The following is a 24,325-nucleotide window of genomic DNA, read 5'->3' on the forward strand; positions in this document are numbered from 1 at the left end:
GCAAACTAAAAACATTTAAACTATTTCTGAAACAGAAGACTGAAGAGGTTGAAATAATAACTTCCATAAGAAAGTGCACAAGGTTAACTGCATAGAGATGGCAGAAGCCTGATGTGTTTGAGAAGAGGTTAGTAAAGCTAATTTGCCTAGATAAGAAAGATTTTAAGACCATGCCTTCACCCAGTATTCTGATGTAAACATACCACCAAACAGGTTTAAAGGGATACAATTAAGCAAAGCCAGCTTATCATGCAGTAGAAGCAAAAACAAAATCTTACAACTGGTAACGTTGGTAGTTCTTCATGTGTATAGGGTTGCAAGCTCTCTCTTCTGTTGGAATGGACCTTCATAAAATATATTTAAGAAAAGAAGTGATAAATATGGCAAGCTTTGGAACAGACTTAAGCTGTATCGAGCTGCTAAGTATGCAATAATATTTCCTTACTGAAATTTGCTGTATTAGGTGCTGCAGTCTGAGAGCGGCTAGAGATTTGTGTCTGCACGCAGATCTTCCAAATCTAGGCTCCCAGCTCGACCTTTATTTATGAATGGATTGTAATACACACTATGTCAAATGTAATATCTAAAAACAGGGGTGGCCAGAGTTTAAGAGCCAAATAATATCGATAGGTACTGCAAAGAGCCAACCTTACCTTTTATATGCGTGTGCATATACCCAGTATAAACATGCGCGTACATTCCGTACACACATACATTGAAAATATAACAATTTACAATACACATGCACATCAGCCTCTCCCCATGTCATCAGACCTCTCCATATGCCATCAAATCTACCCACATGTCCCAGAAATGCCCGTCAGATATTCCCACATGCCCATCAGACCTCCCCTCTTGTTCCATACATGCCCATCAGACCTCCCCTCTTGTTCCATACATGCCCATCAGACCTCCCCTCGTGTTCCATACATGCCCATCAGACCTCCCCTCTTGTTCCATACATGCCCATCAGACCTCCCCTCTTGTTCCATACATGCCCATCAGACCTCCCCTCTTGTTCCATACATGCCCATCAGACCTCCCCTCTTGTCCCATACATGCCCATCAGACCTCCCCTCGTCCCATACATGCCCATCAGACCTCCCCTCTTGTCCCATACATGCCCATCAGACCTCCCCTCTTGTTCCATACATGCCCATCAGACCTCCCCTCTTGTCCCATACATGCCCATCAGACCTCCCCTCGTCCCATACATGCCCATCAGACCTCCCCTCTTGTCCCATACATGCCCATCAGACCTCCCCTCTTGTCCCATACATGCCCATCAGACCTCCCTTCTTGTCCCATACATGCCCATCAGACCTCCCCTCTTGTCCCATACATGCCCATCAGACCTCCCCTCTTGTCCCATACATGCCCATCAGACCTCTCCTTTTGTCCCACACATGCCCATCAGACCTTCCCACTCTGCCAAAACCTGAATCACCAGAAATGTATTCAGCCAAATGCTGAACTGAATCCTATTAAATGTTTACAAATTATACTAAATAGGATATCAGAAACTTTCAGAAATCTAGTAGTTAAATGGCTATGCACCCAATTTTAAACCAAAATAAGTTTTCTTATTTACAGATACACTAGTGTTGTTGTGTGTCAGAGTAATCTTTCAATGTCTGAAGGAAATAAAAATTTCAGCCAAAGGTAATTTACACTGCTGCATGACAACTAGTGTATCTGTAAGGCAGGAGCAAGTTTGTTTTTTGATTCAAAGATGCAGTCTTTTTTTATTCTATTTAGATTAAAGCAATTCTGGGTTTAATTCCACTGTAATTTCACAGCCAAATGTTACCTTTTGTCTGAGACAGCAGAGGTGTCCATATAATTGTATACCAGCCAGAGGTGCCCACATGATTACATACTAGCCAGCAAACTGCCTACTTACTAATAAACCTTCTTGTTTCGGTAGTCCAGATGGCTCTGGGACTTCAGAGAAAAAGACTTTGACACTGGCTCTCTGGACACCAATTATGAGGGTTTGAGAAGAGGAAGTGATGCAGAGACTGTGCTTAAGTCACTCCAACATTTCCATCCCTTCTGTATTGCCAGGCCAGCAGTTGTTATAACATGAACTGTGCCAGTGACTGAGCTAATGAAGGGAGGAAAGATGGTTGTCTTTGACCTAATCAATCAGGTTCGGATTTAGTTTGGTCTTAACAAAAGATTTAACCGAATTTAAATCCATGGAGAAAGAGCTGGCCTTGGACAGATCACTGAATTGAATCCAGAATTGGGTACATACCTACTACCAATAAAAAAAAAATCCTCAAAACAGTGACCTCTTTCCTAAAGTGTTAGGTCACTTACATGTAGTGCAGAATTTCAGGATTTACATCAGTAATCACAAGTTTTTTTTTAGTTCTGCTGGGTAATGATTGTACTGGACAATGTTTAATTGGTAGAAGGGGAAAGTGGTTAGTAAAATTTAGTAGCCGAACGTTACTGGATTACTCTAGTTCGGGCCTAGCCAATCTGTGGCTCTCCCGATGTTATGAAATTACAAGCCCCAGCATACTCTGCAGGCTGATAGCTGGCATGTTATGCTAGGGACTTGCTGTTTCCTAAAACCTGGAGAGCCACAGCTTAGCCAAGCCTGCTATAGTTAATGTTTTTTTATTGTTATTTTACATATTTGTTTTAATATTATTATTATTATTATTATTATTATTATTATTATTACACGTCACAACAATAGACAAACAACTTACAATGCTTGAGCTCTCTCTGGCACTGGCTACATTGCCAGATATGTGAAGTCTGGCACTGAACTCAGTGACTTGTGCTTGGAGATCATCGCTAGATAAAGATGCTGGCTGATTACTATGAGTGCTGTACATAGTAGCATCATCCTCTGTAATAATTTCCCAGCTCTATGAAAAGAAAAATATAAACACACCAATGAACATTTAAGAACCAGACAATTATTTTCCAAATTATGAGCAGCTACTGTTTCAGTCCTCCAAGTAGTTTTGGACATATGGGGTAGTTAACCAATTGGTGAACCAAGTGAAATAAATGTTGGAAATGTGAGAACTTATGAAGTTCATTGACATTTCATTGCTTGGCTTTAATTATTAAACAGTTGCAGTCTTGGGGTGAACTACAAATACCATTGATTCAGGATAGTTTTAAATATATGAGACTAGGCATGATAACTTCTGTATTTGATAATTGTCTTAATATGTATTTCATAAATATTAATTGATTTTATATTTACAATTCACCATCTTCTGATTAATAATGTAGGCTGAGTGGGGGACAATAATTTTGTAACAAGTTGATTTAAAAAAAAAAAAAAAAAAAGACTCCATATCACCAATATTTTGTACCACTTTATACTATACAATGAGCAGATACACTGAGCACTATATTTTGCAGGAGCAAGTTTGCTTTTAGATATAATATCTTTAATATGGCATAAATTTTAGACACATCTTTAAGTGAAGTTAATTAATACTGTCCAAAACTCAATTATTGAAAGTAACAGCATTCCTGTCATTTATATGATAAAGCTGCTGTTTGCATTGGACAAGTAGTTAAAATTGTGTTGTGGTTTTGGATAGGGCAAGATACAGGTCATCTTTCAGTACTCAGGTTACAAGTAATGGGCATGAGGCAGTTATGTAGGGCACAGTCTGTTCATGGTGGGCATGAGGAATTTTATGATGGACACAGGCTGTAAATGGTAGGCATGAAGCAGATACAGTAAGACAAATCTGTATTGTGACCATTGGACTTTTTAAGCATGAGGCATTTCTGCTAGTCTAATGACTATATATATTTAGTTATTCATGGGGGCAGTGGTGGGCTGCAATATGACATAAAATGTTGTTATGAGACGGTGGTCTGTATAAGGTAATGTTGTGAAAACCAGATACTGTATATGGTGGGCATTAGGATGTGTTGGTTATGAGGCATTTACACTGGACATAGGCTTTATATGAGGTGCATGACATTGTGGTAGATATGAGGTGTTAAACTGGGCATAAGCTGTATATTGTTAGTATAAAGGTAGTTATCCTGGACACTTGCAGAATATCGTTGGTATGAGTCTACTGTGTTGGGTACAGAACTGTATGTGGGTAGAATGTTATGGTGTCCCACGCATGCTATTTATTGACCCTGAGGCACGTATAATTGGACAGAAGCTGTATATGATGGGGATGTATTGGTCATGATGAAATATTGATGGGGTCTGGCTGTATATGGCGGGAAAGTGGCAGTTTTGCTGGTCTCTAGTGGATACAATGGACATGGACTGTGCAGGCATTAGGCAGATATGTTGGATTTTATGGGACTGAGTCATTAAGGAGGTTAAAGCATAAAAAAGCAGTAACTTTGCACCTGGACAAAACCATGTTGCATTGAAGGGGAGGTAAATTTAAAATGTAGGGACAGTTATGTTGTTGGGGTATGGCATTTCCTAGATCAACTTTAAATTTCAATGTAAAAATAAAGCTATCAAATATTTGTGTGCTAGATGAGAAAACAGCCAGCATTTAACTTATGTGCAAACTAATAAACTAATTTGCACCCCTTGCATTGTAACAAGGTTTGTCCCAGAGAACATTTATACCTTTATTTGCCTTACTTTCCTTAATGACTCAGGCCCTATGTTCATATAATGGGCATGAGGTATGTGTGATGAGCAGAATATTAAGCTGATTGACATGGCACATGACATGGTGGTCATGAGGCAGATCTGCTGGACACCCTGCATACAACACTCTGTGGAATGTTGGGCCATGAGGGCATGGGACTGTTTAGCATGAGGAGACCTCAATTCTTGCTTTACTATGCACACAGTTGTTTTGCATAATACAGCATCCTCATTCTATCTAGCCCTAAACCAAATAAGTAAAAAATGTGTTCCTTCTAGCTGAGGTAACAAGTAATGTATACAAACTAATAACAAGTGTGTATTCCCCTGTGTGACAATTATGTCTGACACATTCCTTTACAGCACAAAATGTTTTTTTAATACATTTTTATTTCGATTTTGCATTGCATATCTGGTAGAAACACTTATTTTAAGCAGAAAAATACTGACTTTATTACATAATTACTGAATGACTATTTGCATATGACATATTTGCCTCAACTATTGTTAGAATTGTACAGGTGCTAGCCAGTAACATCAGGTTTCTTTTGAACACTAATAATACAATACTAAAAAGAAAAAAAGCACAAAAGTTATAGCTGATCAGAGGACCATTAAAAGCAAATGTAATGAGAGAACCAATTCCAAACAAGAAACAAACTACCAATGATGGCTTACTGCCTTAAGGTGATATTATGATACAAATTAGGAGTGCACATGCAAATTTATGTGCTTCAGAACGGGGGCAGCTGAGTCCTGCATCAAGTGACCTCCTTTACACAGTGCTGGGAGGTCACGCTACATTCCCCGAGGAAGAGGAGGAGGGAGTGCACAGTGCTGGTAGGTCACGCTGCATTCCCCGAGGAGGAGGAGGAGTGCACAGTGCTGGGAGGTCACGCTAGATTCCCTGAGGAGCAGGAGGGAGTGCATAGTGCTGGGAGGTCACGCTGCATTCCCCGAGGAGGAGGAGGAGAGGGGAGTGCACAGTGCTGGGAGGTCACGCTGCATTCCCCGAGGAGGAGGAAGAGGGAGTGCACAGTGCTGGGAGGTCACGCTGCATTCCCCGAGGAGGAGGAAGAGGGAGTGCACAGTGCTGGGAGGTCACGCTGCATTCCCCGAGGAGGAGAGGGGAGTGCACAGTGCTGGGAGGTCACGGTAGATTCCCCGAGGAGCAGGAGGGAGTGCACAGTGCTGGGAGGTCACGCTGCATTCCCCGAGGAGGAAGAGGGAGTGCACAGTGCTGGGAGGTCACACTGCATTCCCCGAGGAGGAGGAGGGAGTGCACAGTGCTGGGAGGTCACGCTGCATAACTCAAGGAGAAGGAGGGAGAGGTCACGCTGCATTCCCCGAGGAGGAGGAGGGAGTGCACAGTGCTGGGAGGTCACGCTGCATTCCCCGAGGAGGAGGAGGAGAGGGGAGTGCACAGTGCTGGGAGGTCACGCTGCATTCCCCGAGGAGCAGGAGGGAGTGCACAGTGCTGGGAGGTCACGCTGCATTCCCCGAGGAGGAGGAGGAGAGGGGAGTGCACAGTGCTGGGAGGTCACGCTGCATTCCCCGAGGAGCAGGAGGAAGTGCACAGTGCTGGGAGGTCACGCTGCATTCCCCGAGGAGCAGGATGGAGTGCACAGTGCTGGGAGGTCACGCTGCATTCCCCGAGGAGGAGAGGGGAGTGCACAGTGCTGGGAGGTCACGGTAGATTCCCCGAGGAGCAGGAGGGAGTGCACAGTGCTGGGAGGTCACGGTAGATTCCCCGAGGAGCAGGAGGGAGTGCACAGTGCTGGGAGGTCACGCTGCATTCCCCGAGGAGGAGGAGGAGTGCACAGTGCTGGGAGGTCACGCTAGATTCCCTGAGGAGCAGGAGGGAGTGCATAGTGCTGGGAGGTCACGCTGCATTCCCCGAGGAGGAGGAGGAGAGGGGAGTGCACAGTGCTGGGAGGTCACGCTGCATTCCCCGAGGAGGAGGAAGAGGGAGTGCACAGTGCTGGGAGGTCACGCTGCATTCCCCGAGGAGGAGGAAGAGGGAGTGCACAGTGCTGGGAGGTCACGCTGCATTCCCCGAGGAGGAGGAAGAGGGAGTGCACAGTGCTGGGAGGTCACGCTGCATTCCCCGAGGAGGAGGAGGAGAGGGGAGTGCACAGTGCTGGGAGGTCACGGTAGATTCCCCGAGGAGCAGGAGGGAGTGCACAGTGCTGGGAGGTCACGCTGCATTCCCCGAGGAGGAAGAGGGAGTGCACAGTGCTGGGAGGTCACACTGCATTCCCCGAGGAGGAGGAGGGAGTGCACAGTGCTGGGAGGTCACGCTGCATAACTCAAGGAGAAGGAGGGAGAGGTCACGCTGCATTCCCCGAGGAGGAGGAGGGAGTGCACAGTGCTGGGAGGTCACGCTGCATTCCCCGAGGAGGAGGAGGAGAGGGCAGTGCACAGTGCTGGGAGGTCACGCTGCATTCCCCGAGGAGCAGGAGGAAGTGCACAGTGCTGGGAGGTCACGCTGCATTCCCCGAGGAGCAGGATGGAGTGCACAGTGCTGGGAGGTCACGCTGCATTCCCCGAGGAGGAGAGGGGAGTGCACAGTGCTGGGAGGTCACGGTAGATTCCCCGAGGAGCAGGAGGGAGTGCACAGTGCTGGGAGGTCACGGTAGATTCCCCGAGGAGCAGGAGGGAGTGCACAGTGCTGGGAGGTCACGCTGCATTCCCCGAGGAGGAGGAAGAGGGAGTGCACAGTGCTGGGAGGTCACGCTGCATTCCCCGAGGAGGAGGAGGGAGTGCACAGTGCTGGGAGGTCACGCTGCATTCCCCGAGGAGGAGGAGGAAGAGGGAGTGCACAGTGCTGGGAGGTCACGCTGCATACCCCGAGGAGGAGAGGGGAGTGCACAGTGCTGGGAGGTCACGGTAGATTCCCCGAGGAGCAGGAGGGAGTGCACAGTGCTGGGAGGTCACGGTAGATTCCCCGAGGAGGAGGGAGAGGGAGTGCACAGTGCTGGGAGGTCACGCTGCATACCCCGAGGAGCAGGAGGGAGTGCACTGTGCTATCTCTCCTTCCCCTATGCGGCTCATTTGAGGGCTGGACAGCAAAACATGCAACCCTCCACCTCTTTCATGTTGCCCCTCACTGACCTATTATTATTACTATGATACCTAGAGCTACTTCAGCTCACAGATCACAGACCTTAAAATGTCAATTACAAGACAGACTGTTAGACAGTAAATGTAATGACGCAGGGAAATTATAGGTTCTTCATGATAGCACAGCAGTAAGATGTCAATATTATCCAATAATTATAATCAATACAATAGATTTTTTTAAAGATTCTATTCTAGCTTATACTGTAAGGAGTCAAATGCATTTTCAACATGTATTACAATAAAAGAAGAGGTAGACATATATGTTACCAAATTACAATGTACAATGCGAGCATGATTATGATTCATTATTGTTTCTCACCTCAGGAGAATCTCGGGGCTCCAGACCTTCTGTTTCCTCAGAGATTTGCCTTCGAGCAGTGAATGCATGTTGTGCCTCTAACTGAATACTGCCACTCTCTGGACCAGCAGTGCCATCTCTGGGGGAAAAAGATAATTTACCAGATTTTGATTCCTCATTGCAATAAAAAAAAAAAAAGTCTTAATACATGAGCTCACTTTTTAGCTCTCATTTTGCATCACTGTATTTGTTTTTAAACTACACTACAGTCATCTATGAAACCTCTCTACATAATTAGAGGTTACTTACTGAACGTAACAATATGGGAGAGCGATTCACTGCCTCGCTGAGGATACATTAATAATGGAGAGCAACAATAACATGTAAACACACACTACAAATACTTAGACCACATACACACTGGAGTCTTACATGTATTTTCTAGTTTTAAAAAAACCCATAGAAAATGTGATATGGTTTGATATGCTTTGAAATTAGAAAATGAAAGGAAATGGAAATTAAAACAAAAATGAAAACGCTTCTGTAACACAAGTAAGACACCAATGGGTATGGTAACACTAGAAACAATGGTTACTAGTGTCAGATCCATTTGCATGCGTTTACAAATGGCATGGAAATCGCATTTAAATAAAAAACAAAAAAACACTGAGTTGAAAAATGTCGACACCGCTGGTTGCTCATTCCATCTTCCCATAGAGCAGGTGGCGGCCCGGCAGGCTACATGGTGCTTGTGGTCTGTCATCTGGACAAAACGGTTTTAGTTTTCGATTTAAATGTACATTATAGAAGTATTACAGTGATCATTGACACATTACCCCTGGGTTTTTCCTAAGCAATGCCAGTGTTGCCCAGGGTTAAAAAGGCATATAGCCCTATTTTGAATGTATGTAAATATATTGCCCCTCCCCTTGCAAAAAAAAAAAAAGATACTGCCACTTCTGTATGATGTCTTACAAGTTAACCCGTGCATGATACTCAAGCATTCTAGTCAAATCAAGCTACTTAAGGTGTTAAAAAGATTCTTGTCTCCCTACATTTGCGGAGCTAAAAAAAAAGATACAATTTTCCCAATTCAATTTTTTATCAGTACCTACAAATTAGACACTTCTACAACTCCCTACCTAAACCAGCCCTCACAGATCAGTGCTCTCCCCTAGAATCATTCTGCAAGCACCCAAACTCCACGAGAGGCCTCATATCCTCATTATACCAACAATTAAACAATTATGGCCTTCCATCTAAAGAACCACATGAACTCGCGTGGGAAAAAGACACAGGAGAGATTATAGATCCTAAAGAGTGGACCAAGATTAGAACTAATCTGGCTAAAACCTCTATCTCTGTTCGAATCAAAGAAAATTCATTCAAAATATATAGTAGATGGTACTTGGTCCCATTGCGTCTTCATTCTATATTCCCAGCCTCTTCGGACAGATGTTGGAGGGAATGTGGTTGTAGAGGCTCCCTGCTGCACGTTAGGTGGTCATGCCCCAAGATAGTCTCATACTGGCAACAAGTCCATAAGTTGATATCCTCCATTACTCACATTCAAATTCCTGACACACCGCTCTTTTCATTAATCCCTAGACCTCTCCCTAATATATCCTGCCCCACTCAAAAACTAATTAGACATATTCTTAATGCAGCGAACTGCCTGGTTTCTTCGCACTGGAAGAACTCGATCCCACCCTCACTTACTGCGACCATAAATTTTGTATGGTCAACATATCGATTGGAAAGTATAACCGCCACCCTCAACGATACTCCAATTCAATTCCATGCTGTGTGGAACCCCTGGACATCCTTTTATGAAGCAGAACCGCCCCTTTCTACCGTTTGACATTCTCTTAGTTTAACTTACTATCTAATTACTTCTATCTGAATGGAGATGACTGACTAAATATACCAATCTCTTGCTCTAGTTACCATAGTCAAACTCACTCATCTTTATTTTTCTCTCTCCCTCATCAGATACCTTCCTTCTCTTCCCCCTTAACCCCCTGTATGTCTCCCCTCACCTACAAACTTTTTCTCTTTGAATTATATACACCAAACCTACATTTGGATTTTACATCACTTTATTTATCATACACCTGCAAATGTTTTCATTTTATCCACATGTATTTATGTTCTTCTCCATTTATACAACTCATTGCTGATGTTTTATACGTGTAAACCTGTTTAAATAAACAATAAAAAATTTTGTTAAAAAAAAAAAAAAAAAAAAAAAAAAGATTCTTGTCATGCATTTGGGGCTAGGCCAGGCCTCCTCAGGGGAAGAGCGTTACTTCTTGACGTAAGCGCCCATTTTTAACGTGGTTTTGTCCACATGTCACCACCTCATCATTCTTCTCCATCACCTCATCCTTCATCTTCATCGCCACATCCTTAATCTCCATCGTCTTACTGTTCTAAAACCTCTCGTTACACAACGTTTCTGCTAAACACCTTATCGCTGTGCTCAATCAGTCTTCCTTGAAGGGCAGTATTCATAACCTGCAGTTTCACATCACTGCTTCTCCGTACTCGTGAAAATGCGACATACAATTGTCCATGACCAAACACAGGCTCTGGTAAATAAATACCCACACGGCCAAGAGTTTGAGCCCTCAACTGGTAAATTTAGCCTTTACTACCCCTCCCACGGGGGGAAGGGGGGGATGATGGAAGTTAACTGACTTCACTATTATAATTTTTTTGTCAAATAATGTCAGTATACCAAATTTCAGGTCAATTGGATGAGCCCTTTCTGAGAAAATAGTTTTTTCCACACACACTAACACACGCCGCTAGGCTTATATATATTAGATTCTAAGGCTATCAACTAAGAATATGTTTTATTAATGTAGTCTGCAGCTCTCACACTTTCTAGATTAATCTGGATTAAAGAAGTTTGCAGCTAAATATTTTCTGTAGACAACAACCACTACCATCTGTCTGGAAGCTAAAACATGATACTTCCTCACATATAAAAAAAAAAAAAAAAAAACCTTCTAAAGGTAAAGAAACCCAAATAAAAATAAAATATATACATGATTTTTAAATGAATACATAGCAAAACTCACATATTTAATAAACATAACACATCTAAAAAATACATATTTTCTTTGTTTAAAGATTGCATTTATTTACGACAGCAGTTATGTGTGCTAGCAGAAAATAGAAATCTTAGTAAGGGGACATTGGTAAACTTCATGTTTTTCAGGCTAGTAAAAATATTTAACAACAATATGCACAATATAAAGATTTGGATATCTGATGAAAAATAAACTGACAAATACTCTAAACACTGCTGTAACAGTGTGATTTGAATTGAATTTGCTTACTGAATGGTAGGCCTCTGCCACTGTGTTCTTTTAAATTGATGGCTGACATAGTAAGTTCTGCCAAGAATATCTTGTCTCTCTTCCCAGCCTGGAGGTAGCAGAGAAAGTTCCTGCTGCTGTAGTTGGCAAGAAGCATCTGGTTGGTCCAATATAATCCAGCCAGGCTGGAAAAACAAAACAAAAACAAAATAAAATATTTTCTTACTTAAGCAAAATGAGTTCAAGCAGCTCCTGTGGAAAACAGCACTTCACTGACAAAAACAGCAAATAAAGGTTGGTTTAAATAAATTTAATTAATAAAAGTGGCCAAATATCTAAAATAACAAACCAAATTTGCCCAAATTTATGTTTTCAAGCGTGTTTAAAAAAATATTTTACACCCTGTTAAAATACACCGATCAACCATAATATTAAAACCACCTGCCTAGTATTGTGTAGTTTCCTCTCGTGCTGCCAAAACAGCTTTGACCCATTGAGCATGGACTTAACAAGACCTTGGAAGGTGTCATGAGGTATCCTGGCACCTAGATATTAGCAGCAGATCCTCAGTGTTCGTTAAGTCGCGAGGTGGGAGCTGCATAACCTCAGACTTGTTTTTCCAGCACATCCCTCAGATGTTCGATCGGATTGAGAGCTGGGGAATTTGGAGGCCAAGTCAACACCTTGAACTCTTTGTTATGTTTTTCAAACTATTGCTTAGCAATTTTAGCAGTGTGACAGGGTGCATTATCCTGCTGAAAGAGGCCACAGTCATCAGGGAATACTGTTGCCACAAAGGGGTGTACTTGGTCTGCAGCAATGTTTAAGTATGTAGTATGTGTCAATGTAGCCTCCACATAAATGTCATTACAAAGGTTTCCAAGCAGAATATTTCCAAGAGCATAAAACTGTCTCTGTCAACTTGCCTTCCTCTGATAGTGCATCCTGGTAAAGGACACGCTTCCAGCCATCCACACGATAGAAAAGAAAATGTGACTTATCAGACCAGGCCACCTTCTTCCATTGCTCCATGGTCCAGTTCTGGCGCTCACGTGCCCATTGCAGGTGCTTTCGTTGGTGGATAGGGTTCCAGCATGGGCACTCTGACTGGTCTGCGCTACGCAGAAAGCTGCAATGCAGTTTGTGTTCTGACACCTTTCTATCATAGCCAGCATTCACTTCTCAGTAATTTGTGCTATAGTAGCTCTTCTGTGGGATTGGACCAGGTGGGTTAGCCATCGCTAACCACATGCATCAATAAGCCTTGATCATCCATGACCCTGTTACTTTGACCACTTTTGGTAGGTACTGACCACTGCATACCGGGAACACCCCACAAGATCTGCCGTTTTGGAAATGCTTAGACCCAGTCATCTAGCCATCACAATTTAGCCCTTCTTAAAGCCGCTCAGATCCTTATGCTTGACAATTTTTTCTACTCCCAACACAAACTTCAATAACTGACTAATATATCCCATCCCCCCCATGACAGGTGCCATTGTAACAAGATTATCAATGTTATTTACTTCACTAGTCAGTGGTTTTCCTGTTGTGGCTGATCGGTGTATATTTACTGCCAGCTGTGAGTTGCAGTGACTCAGTTACCTACATGCAGTGGAGGCACCCATATTGTGGGCTGAACCAGTGACATTACCGAGGAACCGTCTCACTTATATTCATGATGTATTGGTTCCTAGTGAATAGGTGCACTCTCATTGATAATATTCCAGCCCACAAAATAGCTTTCTCCACTGTGTGTAGGTGACCCATTCACTTCAGGCATACGTCAGAGTTGAAACAGGCGTTTCCTTTCTAGCTGAAATGTATGAAAACCATAAAGATGGGGTTCTAACACCTGTCCATATCTATAAAGCAAAGAATAAATTACAGCAGAAAGGCAGCGAAAAACATGGAATAAGGGGCTATGAGACCATGAATTGTGCATAAAATGGTTTCCTGACCAAAAAGCAGGAATGTGAGAGTCCCACCCTACAGCCACAAAGATCCTCCTGAGAAAAGCACCTGTTTAACCATTTCTCTTTTCCCCCCAGACCTTGCTGACTAGATAATGTTATAGAATCTCTGAATGCTAAGTAATGTACCCAACATGAAATGGAATACATTTATGTTCAATAAATAAAATAAAAAACACCAATGTATGTGGAACAATGTCAATATCTGGTGGGGTTGTGCAATTTAAATAGGACAGCCTTTGCAGCCACTGTATAAACAGACAGGTCAAGGTTTTTATAACCCAAATTACAGTAGATTACTTTATTGCATATGCCATAATAAAAACAAATATAACTAACCTCAATTTCTTCACCTTGCTCTGTGTTTTCTTCTTCTGATCCACTGTTTTTAGGTAAATAAGTCATTTTTAACCTAAGGTTTCCCTTGACTTTAGATTTGTTACTGTTGGGAAAATGCACATTAGGCAAGACATGTTTATACTGACATCTATGAAAACAGAATAACAATGCACAGTATTTGGTCCTTTGCTAAACAAATTCAAAGACACCATACATTTTAACGCTTTGCTGTCCAGTTTCTCTTTCCAGGACAAAGTGTATGGCAAGGCAGCAAGCTGACAATGCAGTAGTTATTACTAATAGGCTGAGATACAGTCACTGCAATGTTTTATGGCCACGTTCCATTTGTAAAGACTTACGAATATTTATAGTGTATCAACACCACCATCTGGATTGACCTTTCATAGTCCCTTTAAGATACTGCTGCCATTTTTAATGCGTTTCATAACTCCTCTATGCAATGTGTACTTCCAAAGATTTGCTTTTATTCTACCAAAATGCTAACTACAAATTGAATGTTGCTGGTTTCAGAGGTGGTGGTGGTGTGTGTGTTTGTGTGTGTGGGGGTTAGGGTGCAAATGAAGGCAGACGATAAAAGCTGGTCTGTTATACATTTATACCTGTGAATTTATCGCCAACCTGATCTTGTAATAAATAGCCAAATAAAAATACTGAAATGCAAGGAGTACGAAGTGAACGGTCAAAGCACTAGACATATTTTTCTGAGTTCTCTAGAATGTGGTCAGAAAGTATGCAGAGACATTCCATCTCAGTGCCCAACTAAAACCAGAATTATGAAACACTGGAAGCTTTGCCTGAAATGAAAAGTGTTGGGTTTATGGATTTTAAATCTGGGACCTGCATAAAAATGTGCAGAGTTTATAGCACTGTTTACTACATGGCGGCAGCAGCAGCATGTAGTATTTCTCTCATTATGATGTTTAACTTGGCCAAAAAGTATGTATAAATGACTCAAACAATAATTGTTAATATTATTGAAATAGATATAAGAATGATAGAGAAATGTTGGTAACAATTTAATATAGGATTTCTGCCTCTACGCTGAGTTTTCAAAATCAGGTCTTTAGTATTGTACATTGCTATAAACAGTATTTTATATGCAAAAATAGTAATAACCACTACCAGTGCTCCACACATAAACCAATGCAGTTAAATCTCTTAGAAGTTAGTATACACAAACCTAATATACAGACCAAACGGAAGAAACGTTTCTAAGGATTCTAGCGTTGGATTATACCCTAAAGATCTACTAGAAATAGACAAAACTTCAAATGGATAGATACCGTATATACTCGTGTATAAGCCGAGTTTTTCAGCATACTTTTGTATGCTGAAAAAGGGCACTCGGCTTATACACGGGTGAACTTACCTGGTGTCCGGTCCCTCGGCTTCAACTTCTGCATATGCGTTCCAAAACAGGAAGTTCGGCATTTGGAACGCAAACTTGCGTTCCAAATGCCGAACTTCCTGTTGTTGGAACGCATATGCGTTCCACTGCGGGGTGGATTTACAAGCCGTTCGATCACATCTCCTGGGTCTCCAGGTTTTGCCTTGATTTAAACAGCACCAGTACCTCTTCTACTTCTTAATGATGGTTCTGACAGGGTAAATTCCTAACTGGAAGCATTTTGCTATATTTGTATAGCTTTTCTCTGCCTTGTAACTCTGAGTTACCGTTGTTTTGAAGTCCTCAGTCAGTTGCTTAGAAGAACTTGCATGCTTGTTGAGAGGAGGCATAATATCCTTATATATTTTCTGACTCTCTCTCTCTATCTCTCTCTCTCTCTCTCTCTGATTTTATAATCATTTATGAATGTTCCTTGTCATCTAGCTAAAAATGATTTCATAGATTGAACCTATCATTTTTATTTAGGTTTTTAAATTAGCGCTCTTTTCCACCCTAGGCTTATACTCGAGTCAATAAGTTTTCCCAGTTTTATGTAGTAAAATTAGGTGCCTCGGCTTATATTCGGGTCGACTTATACTCGAGTATATACGGTACTTATATTATAAATTTGAAAATGATGGAGAAAGGTCCTATAATTTCCTTGCTGAAGATATCAATCAACCGCATCACATGTAAGAGAAACAGAAATAACAGAATATAGTGTAGTACATAATTTCTCCTTGAAAAAGACCTCGTCAGCGGTCAAAACGCTTTGGTTAATAAAGATTGACCAGTAAAGGATCTTTAAAGGTGCTGTCCAACAACTTTATTAACAACTTAAATTGAAGCTGTTGGACATGGAGTGATTTCATCATCCCGGGACATTCATTACAGGTCATGCTTGATGCTATTCTACTTGAATTAAATGAAGAAAGTTATTGATTCTGCTATCATTTAATATAAGTTTGGGACGGGCACACTACAGAGAAACCATCAATATACTGATTGCGGATAATCCTCTCTGTGTATTTGAAATGAATATTATTATCCACATTATATGATGCACTACACTATATTCTGTTATTCCCGTTTCTCTTACATGTGATGAGGTTGACTGATATCCTTGGCAGGGAAATTATAGGACCTTCCTCCATCATCTTCAAATTTATAATATAAGTATCTCTCCATTTGAAGTTTTGTCTATTTTCAGTAGAGCTTTGGGGTATAATCCAGCACTAGAATCCTTAACATTTTGTATGCACTTTTATACTGAAAAGGCTGAGCTTGGCGCTACTCTGGTTAGATTGCTACAGGAAGAAAACCCCCCAAAAATAGCTAGACACATACACCCATTGATTTGAAGTGTTAAACAGCCATTTTAATGTGTTTACATATAAATAAAATACTGCAATAATATATAAATATTATAAGGCAGGCACTATTTTCCATTCTGTGGATGAAACCAGTTTGCTACATGCATACATAACTGAAATGGTAGCTTTTTCTCTACCTTTGCACAAGCTACTGTACATTAGCGCACATTTTAAAAAACATGATCACTAATAACTGTTGGATTAATGGAGAGTCACTACAGCACCAATTTGGTAGCAAGAAAATAGTAATTTATCAATATCCTGCCTTAAACATTTACTTCAGTCACTCATTCAAGTTCTGTTCATTCCTTGCGGTGACTTCCTCATGGTGTCTTTAACGAATGCTAATAACCACCAGATTTTAATACAGACATTCAAAAGATTTGTAATCTTTACCTGCAATGGAGACTTGATGTGTTTTTTTGGAATAAAAAATGACTTAACATGCGTCACCACATAATCTGAAGTCACTTCCACATCTACTCCGCACCACTTGGCGAATCCCTAGACTGGCTTCCCGTGTCTTCCAGAACCCAATTCAAATCACTCAGCCTACACTACAAAGCCCTCAACAAATCCATCCCTTCATACATCTCAAAAGACTCTGCTTCTCACCCACTTAGATCCACCAATGACCTGCAGCTTGCCTTGGGTATCCACCTCTCATTCCTGCCTACAAGACTTTTTACTTATAGAACTCACTACCACGCCCGACTCACCCACAACCATCAAATCTTTAAATGATCACTGAAAACCCATCTTTTTTTTTATTTATTTATTTTAGAGCTTATTTTACCCTATACTCCACCAACACAACTGTCCTAACCTCTACTCTGAAACAGTTGTTTTCCTTGTTTGCCCAATTAGGCTAGGTACACACTAGTCTAATTGGTCTGAAAAAAATAGTTTTCAGACGATTCTTGGTTCAATTGGACGATAAACGACCATTCGGCCCGATACCGCAATAGTGTGTACACTGAAATGATCAATGATTTCATGTGCTTTGGGACGACAATTGTTCATCAAGATTTTCAAACCAACTTGAAAATCTTGTTCAGTAATGGAACAATGTCCTTCCAATTCTGCAGTGTGAATGCAATCGCTATCAGGATCTCCATAAAGTTCAGAGTCATGATCTTTTCAGCTGATGGTTATGACAGATGAAGAGATCTCAAGATAAAGCTTGTAAAACGTGTATACTGTGTACACATGAATTGGCATGCTGTTCGGGTCCTGTTATTAGCACTGTCAAAGAGAATAATAAAGTGCAATTGCAAGACATAATGCATCAAATACTTTTTTATGAAATAATTCTTGTTATGTATACATTCAGACCTTCTCTATACGAGATATTGGGATGCTTAGAGACAATCGTTCACTCAGATTCTTTCAATGTTCTACAATCATTTTAACACTGCAGACCTCACTTTTCTATAATACCCTTTCTTTCTAACCTGCTCCTGCTGTTACCTTAAACCAACCACAATGTGGGCTTGCAGTGAAAAGGGAGGAAGCCTTCTCCTTGCATCTCTCATAGAACTTAATATAGACATTTCTATTGCAGTCAGTGAGATATATGTACTTTTCTCACAGAGCAGTTGGCACTTGGTGGCTCCAGGTGGAAGGGGTGGGTGGGGAATATCTAGAAATGTGAACTACCCCTTAAAGGTGGTGATTAGGTCGCATCTTATCCCTCTTCAGATTACTAGATGTCATCCCACACACAATCCCAACTATGTTCAAGATCAAGACACCACTGGTTCATGTATGGTCTTTGCATCAGGTCTTAGCATCTAGACACTTAAAAATTCAGTCTATGTTTGTCCATTAATGTGTTTGCCTTTTCACGACTTTCATTATGCTATATTATATTATGTTACAATATACAAATAAACTGTAATAAATTTACTAACAGTATTACAGTTCATTGTTCACAAAAACACTGACAGCACTGCTAAACAGCAACAGGTTTAAAAACAGAACAAATACTAATCACTCACATATTCACTGCTACCAAAGTTCCTCAAGCACTAGCATTCTTCACATGCCAGAAAAGTACAATACACCACGAGACATCACATGAGCACATCTACAAGTTATACTACATACAGTAATCACTCCTGTTAGCAGCTTACTAAAATCTCAGATGTGCAAGCAAAAATAAGCAAAAGATTTTGGTACCGCAATTGCCGAGTGTGACAAAATGTCTCCACAGCGATGTGAGAGACTGATCTCCAATTACTGCAAGCGATATAGGTGTTGGATAATTTTTTCCTTCAGTAAATTAAATAACCATCTAAAAATTGTATTTTTGTGTTTACGCAAGTTGTCTTTGCTTCAGCTCTTGAAACAAAATTGAATATAAGAAAATGTGATAAATATGCAAAAATAGAAGAAATCAGGAAGGGGGCAAAAACTTTTTCACCCTAGTGTGGCATGGTCCAGGTTCCGCATAAAGAAACCCAACTAGACAAAAGCGGAAATAAAACCTACCATGATGAATACCGGGGTAGATAATGGTCACCCAATTTGTGTGATCGAATACTGTGAACACCAGTAATGATATGCTGTAACCTCTGTGAACTTGCTCTTAGCCTGTGATATCTGCAGGTGCTTGGCTTTGATTTCCATAAACATTTATTTACGTTGTAGAGAATTCCAATGGACGCTTACCTTCGTGAATGAAGGATGAAGTCTTTAAATGTATATGGTCGCTCCAACCGGGGGTTTTCTGTCTGTAATAAAGCAGTGATATCTGATAAAAGCCCTATATAGTTTTGCATTAGTTTTGTTGTAGCACTGCAAAAAGCAGTGCGCAGTAATATATGGTAATACCTACGAGAAAATAAATAAGTGGAGCGCTTGAAAAAACAAAACTAAAACTTGTCTGTAAATGATGATCTGAATATAGAATGTAATACAATACAAAAACTATTTTTGCAATAGCTTTATAAGCACACAAATTTATATACTGTCTGCATACTCCGCAGTGCTTTACATTTTGTTACTTTGGACAGTAGAGTAGCCTGTACTGGGGAAACGGACAATTTATGCACACAAGCACCCTCAGACACACAACAGTTCTTGACCACAAAAAATAAATACATAGTTTGCAGTCATATACCCTTGCTTGGTGAGAAAACCTGTGTTTACAGGCTGTTTGTTGCTCCATAGGCATCAATACCTTATTTCAGTGCCTATGTTTGGAGCTGTTCTCCATCGACTGCTACAAAAACAGAGCGCACAAACGATATAATAATAAACAAAACACATTCCGGCACAGCCACTTTATTAATAGAGGTGATCCTCCTGTGGACCTCTGGCGTGTTATGTAATGACCTTGGAATACAAGACATGGTGGTAAGTGACAACTATATATTTCAGCTGCTCAGGAACGGTTTTCATTAGAAAATGTAAAGACCAGCAAGCTTTTTGATTGAATAGGATGGCATATTGTATTTAAACCTTTTGAAACATAAATTATGCTACACTGGCCACAGGCACTGTAAGAAATGGTATCCTAAGGCAGGAAAAAATAGGGAACATAGGGATAACTGTTAGGGGGGGTGGGCTATACCTTAACAGGCACTGTAAGAGTCTTATTTTAGTTATCCAAACATCTTGCTCTGTGGAAGACCAATATATTGACAGGAATAGACCGCCGTTAAACACAGGGGACACTTGCTGGTTAATGTTTTGTCTTTCGATAACAAATTGTAATATGTTTGTTAGAAAATTAACTTTGTATATCAATATACTGTATCAACTGTTCTAAATTGAAAAATATCACAATACAGCATGAGTAAAATATTTATTGAAACTGTAACATGTGCTAGATAAGTCTACTAATTGAATAGGCTTATGGGTAAACCAAACTAAGATGCCTGCTATAAAACGTAGATTGCAATGCAGTCAATGTCATAAACACTCTGAGAAACGCCTGCCTGGCAGCACATCCAGTCTACATCGCTTACTGCAAGTTAACCGCTTCACCAAGTGAAGAGCCATCTGACAGCAAGGAACAATGCAGAGCCCCTGGCAATTTTAAAACTAGTAAGCTCACATAAGGTTAATTCTTTTCAAACTTACATAGCCTGATATTCTGCTATATTCCAGTGGCTGTGTGGCAGTTTCTAGCTGAGTGCAAGAGCTTCAAATTCAACTGTTCTGGCAGGCTTGCTTTGTACTTGAACAAAAGTACACATATCAGCTTATATAAATGAAATAGCAGGCAATCTTGTGATCAACAGATTAGGGTTACAGAGGTACAGAACAGAACGTTAACGTTCTGAAGATAAATCAGCACAGTACATACCGGAAACTGGTAAAGAGGAATATCCACTTGACCAAGAAAGTCATCTCTGGTCTACAAATGAAAAATAATGGTTATTAAAGAGGACACTGAAACTGGACTGTGCCACTCAGTGGGGTCTGCAATACATTAAAATATATTATTCACCCCCTCCCCCAGATAGAGCGGAATGTCACCATTTTTATCCATTTAGTATTTCAAACTGCACTGAAGGAATAAATTCCTTTATAGTCTTTATAAGTGTGGGTGCAGCAAAAACAGTACATGCCGCATACACACAATCTGTTTGGATGTGCCATTTGCTCATATACAAAAAACAAAAAAAAAAAAAAAAAAAACAGAGATCCTAAAGCATGAATAGAATAGTGTGACACTCTAAGACAAAGGGTCTGTCAAGAGCGTCAATCAGGACTACACAACTTCAGGGGGTAAATGTATCCAGCTGTGAGTTTGGAAAGTGGAGATGTTGCCTATAGCAACCAATCAGATTCTAGCGATCATTTTGTAGAATGTATTAAATAAATAATATCTAGAATCTGATAGGTTGCTATAGACAACATCTCCCCAATTCAAACCCGCCGGAAACTCGCAACTTGATACATTTACCTCTAAGTCTTGATGGCCAGTAACCAGATTGTCTGGGTACTGGGTATCTTGCCTACTTTTTGTACCTCCTCAATGGGATTTGCAAATTTTATTTAAAAACAAAAAAACAAACAAAAGAAAAAAGGCTCATGCATTACTTAAGCATATTAGTCCAACTTCCATTTACAGTGTATGTACACAGATATAGGACAGATCATGACTAGTTGGAAAACCTCGCTCAAGACGACAGAGCAATGTGGCCAAACATGAACCACAATACGGCATTCTGTAGCAGTGCTAAAATCTGAGCTCCTATTAAGGAGTATAGTGGGTTAGTATTAAACCCGCTTAATGTTCAGGAAAATTTATTCATAGCTAAAGTGACCATTATCTGGTGAAACCACAGTGGAAGGAATATGCACCAAGTGTAATCACTATGGCACAGAGAAGTGCCAGACTATGTACCAGTGACAGATTGCTCATTGACTGTGGCATGTTTGCAGTGACACACTGTAGCAGTCTAGTTACAAGCCATTGACCACAAAGCAAATTGCCTCAGCAAGGAATAACCTGTATACCATGAAGTTCCCAGATTATGAAACATAACCCATGGAGAGAAAAAAGTAAAGTCTGTGCTGCAATTGTTGGAGAGCATAAGTCACACACTCTCAGAACACACTTCTCTGACACTTTTGTCCCTTCCACTTTGACATATGTCCATATAATTCTCAGACACCGACCAGCATAAACTGCCCAATCAAAAAGCAAAACATATCTTGAGAATTACAGTGTATTCAGCAGACAGAAAAAGCACTGTGCAATTGTCCATACATATAGTATCATCATTATCCGTCAGTTAACCCCCATTTATACAGCACCAAAATATTACTCAGAAATTTGCAGAAAATGTATGAAATCATTCACATTAGTTTCATTCAGCACACCTGGATGCTCATTGCAAAATTATGAGAAAAGTGCAACCAATGATACATATTATCCAGTATTTATAAAGCACTAACAGTATACATAACACTGCACAGTCTGTAGGAGGTATGCAGACATTAGAAAATAAAACAAACTCATGCACACAAGGGTAATAACGGCTTACTATTGATGGCTTGTACTAAAGGAAAACTGGAGGCAGGGTGAGGGTAAGCAGGTGAAACATGTGGTGAAAGGAGGACAACTTAGAAGATTCAGGGTAAGCTTCCCTGAAAAGATGACTTTTCAGAGAGTGCTTATAGGTTGAGAAGCTAGGACAGTCTCATAATGAGAAGAAGAGCGTTCTAGAGAAGATAGTATGTGAAATATTCCCAAAGTGCTCAATGGCTTCCTTTGTGACAGGTTGAAATACACAGGGCATGATATTCGCTTGTCTTACAGGATTGATTTAAGAAAATGCTGCATGCAATATTTTTAGGGTTCAAACGCTCCCATGTTTTGAACAGAGGTGTTCCCCTTCACTTGGAATAGTCACCATGGGAGCCATTGAGCTCTACAACAACTTTTCCAGCACTGCCACAGTGACACTACTCTCACTAAATGAGAAGCAGTCACATTGCGCTTGTTATGAAATCACAGCACAGGTTGCTAGTACCTTCTTCAGCACCAAAGCACCCCGTCATGACCCATATGGTTGAAACTCATATGTTAAAGAACCTGTGTTATATAGGTAGATCTCAGACAAAGTAGTCTACAAGGCAGAGAACTTCAAGGTGAGTGCTAGAAAAGATCTAACACAGCAGGTTCCCAGTACTGCTATCATTTCATTGTCCTCTAGCTCCCAATGCTGACTTATCCCCGGAAAGACAGGTGGCAACTTGCTTTTCTAATACCGGCTTAAGCGGTCTCACTCTACACTATAACAGTAGGTATATGGGTGATTGGTGATGCACTTTAAGCTACAACAGTTTCTATATCCACCACGTCTCAATGTGTAAACCACTAAAGAACACATTGTTGATAAAAAGTTAGTCTCTTAAACATAAGGGAGAGCACTACAAATAAATCAAAGGCATTAGACTCTGCAGACTTTCTGTTGTATCAAAAAGATTTCATAATATGGCAAAATATCACTGACTACTACTAATCTAGAAATCTAAGAACTCAAAATCAATTACAGTACTGTAAAAATCTCTTTGTTGATGGGACAACATTAGTACTTCTCAAGGTGTCCCATAAATATATTTAGTGATTTTCATGAAAGAAGGAAATAGTGTTTAAGTCACATTTTGTAAATGAAAATTGTGTTCACAAATCACAGACACTCTTCTTGTATAAAACTACAAACTGTTTACTTACAAAAACTTACAACAGCGCCACCCTGTTTTATAAACTGGAAAGAAAAACAGGAGATGACACACCTGCAGCTGCTAATTACCCTGTAACAACGTGCTATTCTACAGCGTTCTGTGCAAGGTCATTCAGGGAGTAGAAATATTTTCTTTTGCAAACTTTCCTTATTAAACTGAACAACATTCTTCAATAAATGTGCTATTTCAACATACAGAAAATCAACTTGCTCATATACTTTGCCTGTTTTAGGACCTGCCCAGACGCGAGTTCAGCCAGTCTCCCCACAGAAGCCTACAGTTGCAGGACACTAGAACATGATTTTTATTGGAGGGCATATAAAATATCAGCTCAAACAGAAATAAAACATAAATAAACAGAGATCTGGACTATTGCAACGGTTTATAAAAATAGAGACTCAAAAGATCTCTTTTATAGGCCAACATTCTTTCTGCTGAAACGTCCCAGACATAACCACACATTTTGGACTTTTACAGCATAAAAGGCTTCTCAGAAGACACAGCAGGAGCGATCAACAAGCAGTTACTTCAATCAACACAGAATGCTTCACTGCTTACAATTGCACATAACACACTACTTTGAAATATCAATATTTGGCACAGTTGACTTACAGGTGTTGCACAGATTAATCCTTCCACACTTACATGCTTATTTTAA

General features: G+C 40.6%; 1 protein-coding gene across 3 annotated transcripts in view; it reads right to left on the reverse strand.

The window, feature by feature from the left end:
- Positions 1-24,325, reverse strand: part of NEDD4 (NEDD4 E3 ubiquitin protein ligase) — a 108,168-nt gene that overhangs the window by 25,918 nt on the left and 57,925 nt on the right. For 2 of the 3 annotated variants that reach the window (XM_075208038.1, XM_075208037.1), the window contains 7 exons: positions 20,774-20,824; positions 19,132-19,193; positions 13,678-13,780; positions 11,387-11,550; positions 8,061-8,178; positions 2,727-2,888; positions 279-344 (listed from right to left, as the gene is read on the reverse strand). In XM_075208038.1, the coding sequence (XP_075064139.1) occupies positions 279-344; positions 2,727-2,888; positions 8,061-8,178; positions 11,387-11,550; positions 13,678-13,780; positions 19,132-19,193; positions 20,774-20,824 (726 nt within the window). The remainder of the gene's footprint in view (positions 1-278; positions 345-2,726; positions 2,889-8,060; positions 8,179-11,386; positions 11,551-13,677; positions 13,781-19,131; positions 19,194-20,773; positions 20,825-24,325) is intronic. The other variant, XM_075208039.1, reaches the window with a different exon arrangement.

This window comes from Mixophyes fleayi, chromosome 4 (genome assembly GCF_038048845.1).
Source record: "Mixophyes fleayi isolate aMixFle1 chromosome 4, aMixFle1.hap1, whole genome shotgun sequence".
In the NCBI taxonomy this organism is placed as follows: domain Eukaryota; kingdom Metazoa; phylum Chordata; class Amphibia; order Anura; family Limnodynastidae; genus Mixophyes; species Mixophyes fleayi.